We start from the raw sequence: 4,990 nt of genomic DNA, 5'->3' as shown, positions 1-4,990 counted from the left end.
TATTTATTATTTCGAATCAGATATTATTGAATTCAAAATGTTAATATCTGAATTCGTATCAGATAAGGATTCTAATTTATAAAACCATCCAAATTCGAATCCAATATCCAAAATTTTCGAATAATATCTGATTTTTCAAATTTGATTTGTTGATTGATATTGTATCGATTTTTTCATTAATCGAAATATTTAATGTATTAGACATTTTAAACCTTATTTTTTACTATTATAATGAGAGAAGGCGGAGTAGAAGTGGTACAACATTAAAATTTAAATTTCAAAAACTCCACGACCTTAACATTTAAATTTAATATAATCAGAATCATTTTAATCAAAAATCAAGAAAATTACAATTCCTTCTTAAATCATATTAATAAGTTTTTAAAATTACAAAAATACATTACTTACCATGTAATCTTGAAAATCAACCTATAATTAATATTTTAAATAACAATAAACCCTTCAGAAACATTTGCGTTTGCACTTGCCATCTTCTATTGTTTTCAAAGATGTCTTTATATATCCTTTGTAAGTGTTTTAATGTAATTTTTTGATTGGTGTGTTAGTAACAAAAGTTGGTGTGCAATATAATCTTCCTAAATTATTATATTCATAGTTACGGTAACTTTATCTTCACCGACACAACATCCTAACTACAAACAGAGCACATGATGAGCATCTCGAGGATGTACCCTCAATGACTTTATTACCTCACGTTCAATTCCGTGATCGTGGGCCCTCGAGATGCATCTATCAAATATATGACCTAAAAGGCCACACATGTACTGGATCTCAGGCCCACTTTTAACCCCCATTATTAATATAACATTAAAGTAGGGGTTGTTAAGTCATCACCTTGAAAGGCAATAACATCTCATGAATCATTGAACGTAAAGTTAACTAAAAGTGTATGAAGCGCACGTGCAAATGTCAGGTAACCTCGAGATACTACTTACTCTATCTAATAATCAAGAAATATCTACAGTATTAGAAACTGGTAGCAATGTATTACTCTAGATCGGGTAACACCGAATAAGGACTATTCTATTTCTCACTGTATAATTTCCAAGTTTCTTCACCTCTGTACATTTCATCCTCATTAGATTTCTTCAACTTTTTTTTTACAAAGATTTCATCAGTTTTCTGGCAAAACCCATACTTTCTTATTTATGAGACTCTTCAGATCAAATTCAAACTTCCAATATTTTTTTTGCTCATAAGTGACAGTTATTACGGTTATAGTAGTTCTGAAGTTGTGATAGCTTCATCATTCTTTTCTTCCTAAATGAAGAAACTTCAATTTCCATTCAAATTCATGATTCCAATTCTCACTTTCTTTCTACTTCTTTCACCAATCTCGTTCGGGCAATTAGCGACGTCTGAAACCCGAATTCTCTTCCGAATCCAACAAATTCTAGAGTTCCCACCAGTTCTTCATGGATGGACTAAATGGACTAACTTATGTTCCCTCCCTCCCTCGTCGTCTCTTACTATTATCTGTTCAGGTAACCATGTAACCGAATTAACTGTCGTGGGTAACAAGAGTTCACCTTCTCTAAGCCAAAATTCAAATGTTTCTAAGCAAACATTGTCTGAAGGATTCTCAATTGATTCGTTCTTCACAAGTCTTACCAAACTTTCAAGCTTGAAGGTTTTGTCACTTGTGTCGTTGGGGTTATGGGGTCCATTACCCACGAAGATCAGTCGATTCTCGTCGCTTGAAGTCCTGAATATAAGTTCGAATTTTATTTACGGAGAAATCCCTCCAAAGATTGCATCGTTAAAGAATCTTCGGAGTCTTGTCTTGGCTGATAACTCATTCAATGGAACTGTTCCTGATCTTAGTACCTTAGTACTTCTTGAAGAACTCGATTTAGGTAGCAATCTCTTAGGACCCAAATTTCCCTCTCTGGGGAACACAATTGTGAGTCTTATACTGAGAAACAACTCGTTTCGATCAGAAATTCCTTCCGAACTCAAGAACTTTGATCAATTGCAGCAATTTGATATCTCTTTCAATCAATTCTTCGGAACAATACCATCTACCCTGTTTTCCTTACCATCAATTAAGTACCTCAACTTGGCTGGAAATAAATTAAGAGGGGCCCTTTCGGGAAATATATGGTGCAGTGGTGGACTTGAGTTTGTCGATCTTTCTCGTAATCTTTTGGTTGGAAAATTGCCCACATGCTTAAACTATAATTCTTCGAACAGAGTTGTGCTCTATTCATGGAATTGTTTGTGGGATGGGGACTTGAATTATCAACGCGCAAGTTCCTTATGTCTTGAAAAAGCATTGGCTGTTAAGCCTCCGATTTCGGACCAAACAAAAGGATCGACGAACAAGTTCGGCCTAATTTTTGGTATCATAGGAGGTGTTATTGGAGGTATGGGGGCATTGGGGTTGTTAATTTTGGTAATTGTTCGTGGATTTGAAGCGAAAAAGGCAGAAAGCAACATATTTGATAAATCAGTCAGTAAGCTCTCACCCAAACTGCCTACTGATACAAGTAAGTATTTCTTTCACCATCTTTTCTGTTCAACTTATATTTAGTATCTAATAAGTGTTCACTTGTTCATTTTTAGTCTTGATTCTTGCTTAATTCATTTTATTTGGTTAATTAAGAGAAATTTGGTATAATAATAGGGGATGTATTGCACGCAATGAGTTTAGGGCCTCTTGGGCTCCCACCATATCATGCTTTCAGTTTCGAAGAAATCGAAGAAGTGACAAATTACTTCGATTCGTCAAATTTGTTGAGAGAGGAATCTCAGGGTCAGGTATGATGGTAACCCACAAAAGATATCACATCTCATTTTTTAAAAATTCTTAGAATCTCAATCTGAATATGACTACAATTGAATTGGTAGTGATTTAATACATTTTCCCCATATTTGTGACATTTTTTCAGCTTTATAGGGGTTGGCTCAGAGATGGTTCTATGGTGGTGGTGAGATGTTTGAAATTAAAGCAGATACATTCACCTCAGAGCTTATTACGACACATGGAAGTGATATCGAAGCTTAGGCATCGTCATTTGGTTAGCATTCTTGGACATTGTTTCATGACACATCAAGACAATCCTTGTGCAGCTAACACCCTTTTTCTTGTCTTCGAACACATTTTGAATGAGACACTAAGGAGTCATCTTAGTGGTAAAGAGAACTGATGATCATATTGCTTTCCCAAAGATTAATTTCAGAAAGAAAATCTTTTAATCTCAAATCCTTCGTTGCCTTACTTCAGATGGGAGAAAGCATGACGTGCTGAAATGGCCACAAAGAGTGGCTACCACTATAGGTGTTGCGAGGGGAATCGAATTCCTTCATAGCAGAGTTACGCCTAATATTTTCATGAACCATTTAAAGATAGAGAACATCTCGTTGGATGAGAATCTCACAGTGAAAATTATTACCTACAATCTTCCCATGCTATCTATGGTGAGTTCAAATTAGATCAAGTGGTTCATGTTTCTGATATTTCGTCTAAAACCATTTCTAAGGTTCAGGTTTGTATTGCATTTTAAGCTGTTTCTCACTTCTTAAATCTTATAGGTAAGTTCAGAGACACATTTCAATGGAGTAGAAGCAAATGATCGTCTCAACGGGTATATGATCTTTAACATTTATACCCCTAAATCCCCATGGTGACAACCGAACTGCCTGAGTCTGGATTTCACAGGTTTTCCTAATCATCATTTTTATTTATTTATGTAGCTCGATGCGCAGTTTTGAGCATGCTGAGAAAGACGACGTTTATCAGCTCGGTGTTATTCTTCTAGAAGTTATTACGGGTAGACCGATCAAATCCCAGGCTGAATTGGATGTGCAAAGAACACAGGTATACGTATTTTCCATTCCTCTGTTATTTGTGCAATGGTCTACAAAATTGACACAGCTGACTCTCACTACCTGTTCGAGTCCGTTGGGCCACATGGAACCATGATCTCCATAACGCATTCAGGCCTTCCACTTGGAACATTCCATGAATTCTTTTGCCACTTGTCCTACATAAAAAATGATGTCTCTCGGGGTAGATTATACTTTTAATGCATAAAGTTAATTGTGTACTTTTAATTATAATTAAGATGCTTGTTTTGGTTCACAGATAGAGCGGAGCTTAATAGACACCCCATCAGAACTCCAAGGCCTAGTAGACCCCTCCATCAATGGTACTTATGCCTACGATTCATTAAGAACGATGGTTGAAATCACCATCAATTGTCTATCAAACGTTTCCAGTCAGCGCCCATCAATAGAAGATGTGTTATGGAATTTGCAGTATTCAGCTCAAGTTCAAGATGAATGGATGCTCGGCGGGGAATACTTTTCTACACTATCATAAATCTTGGAATAAGTGTCTTCTACTTCTTTTATTTCTCTTCAATTCTCTATATGAATGTTAGTAATGGAGATGCTTTGTATATTTACAATTTTATAGTTCTCCTAATAAATCTTAAGTTTGATATGTGGGTTACTTCTGGCTCTTAAATATATAACATCAGATGTGTTATAGTGATAAACTTGTAATGATTGTTAAGTTAGTGTAACTTTTGATCTTTTTAGAGGAATGTGAGTTGTGAAGGATGGGCTGTTCTTGTACTTCGAGAGGTCTCCCTTGGCAGTCTAAAATTCTTTAGTGAGCCATTCAGTGCGATTAGCAGAAATTTTTTTTACAGAATCTCAAGACATTTTGTATTATTCGCCATCACTATCACCATCATTGAATCGTTATCACAAAAAATATGGGATCTGAAGGAATTGTGTGTTGGGCTTTGTGGAGCCTAGTTATGTTTGATTCGGTTGACGACCCGACCCGACCTGAATAATGTTGCGTAATTTTTTGATGGGAGGTTTTCTGAGAGTGGAGGCTTGGGCCGACAGGCCCATTTTGTAGCCCATTGTGAATCTTGTGCGTAGTATAAAGACATCGCTTTTGGTGATTAGGGTTTTTTTTGTTCCTAGTCTTGGTTGTCGTTTTTGAGATTAT

At 35.9% G+C, this 4,990-nt stretch overlaps 1 protein-coding gene across 1 annotated transcript; it reads left to right on the top strand.

The window, feature by feature from the left end:
- Positions 1 to 1,077: 1,077 nt before the first annotated feature.
- Positions 1,078 to 4,477, top strand: LOC147401220 (putative inactive leucine-rich repeat receptor-like protein kinase At3g03770). The gene is made up of 7 exons (XM_086442409.1): positions 1,078 to 2,510; positions 2,648 to 2,781; positions 2,913 to 3,156; positions 3,248 to 3,441; positions 3,556 to 3,608; positions 3,718 to 3,841; positions 4,109 to 4,477. Exons 1-7 carry the CDS (start codon positions 1,286 to 1,288, stop codon positions 4,343 to 4,345), a joined length of 2,211 nt encoding a protein of 736 aa, XP_086298535.1. The 5' UTR covers positions 1,078 to 1,285; the 3' UTR covers positions 4,346 to 4,477.
- Positions 4,478 to 4,990: the final 513 nt, after the last annotated feature.

The sequence above is a fragment of the Akebia trifoliata genome, chromosome 5 (genome assembly GCF_017979445.1).
Source record: "Akebia trifoliata isolate Shusen 1 chromosome 5, ASM1797944v1, whole genome shotgun sequence".
Lineage (NCBI taxonomy): Eukaryota > Viridiplantae > Streptophyta > Magnoliopsida > Ranunculales > Lardizabalaceae > Akebia > Akebia trifoliata.
Note: the sequence above shows the minus strand (reverse complement) of the source record. Positions and strands in the feature narration are given on the sequence as shown.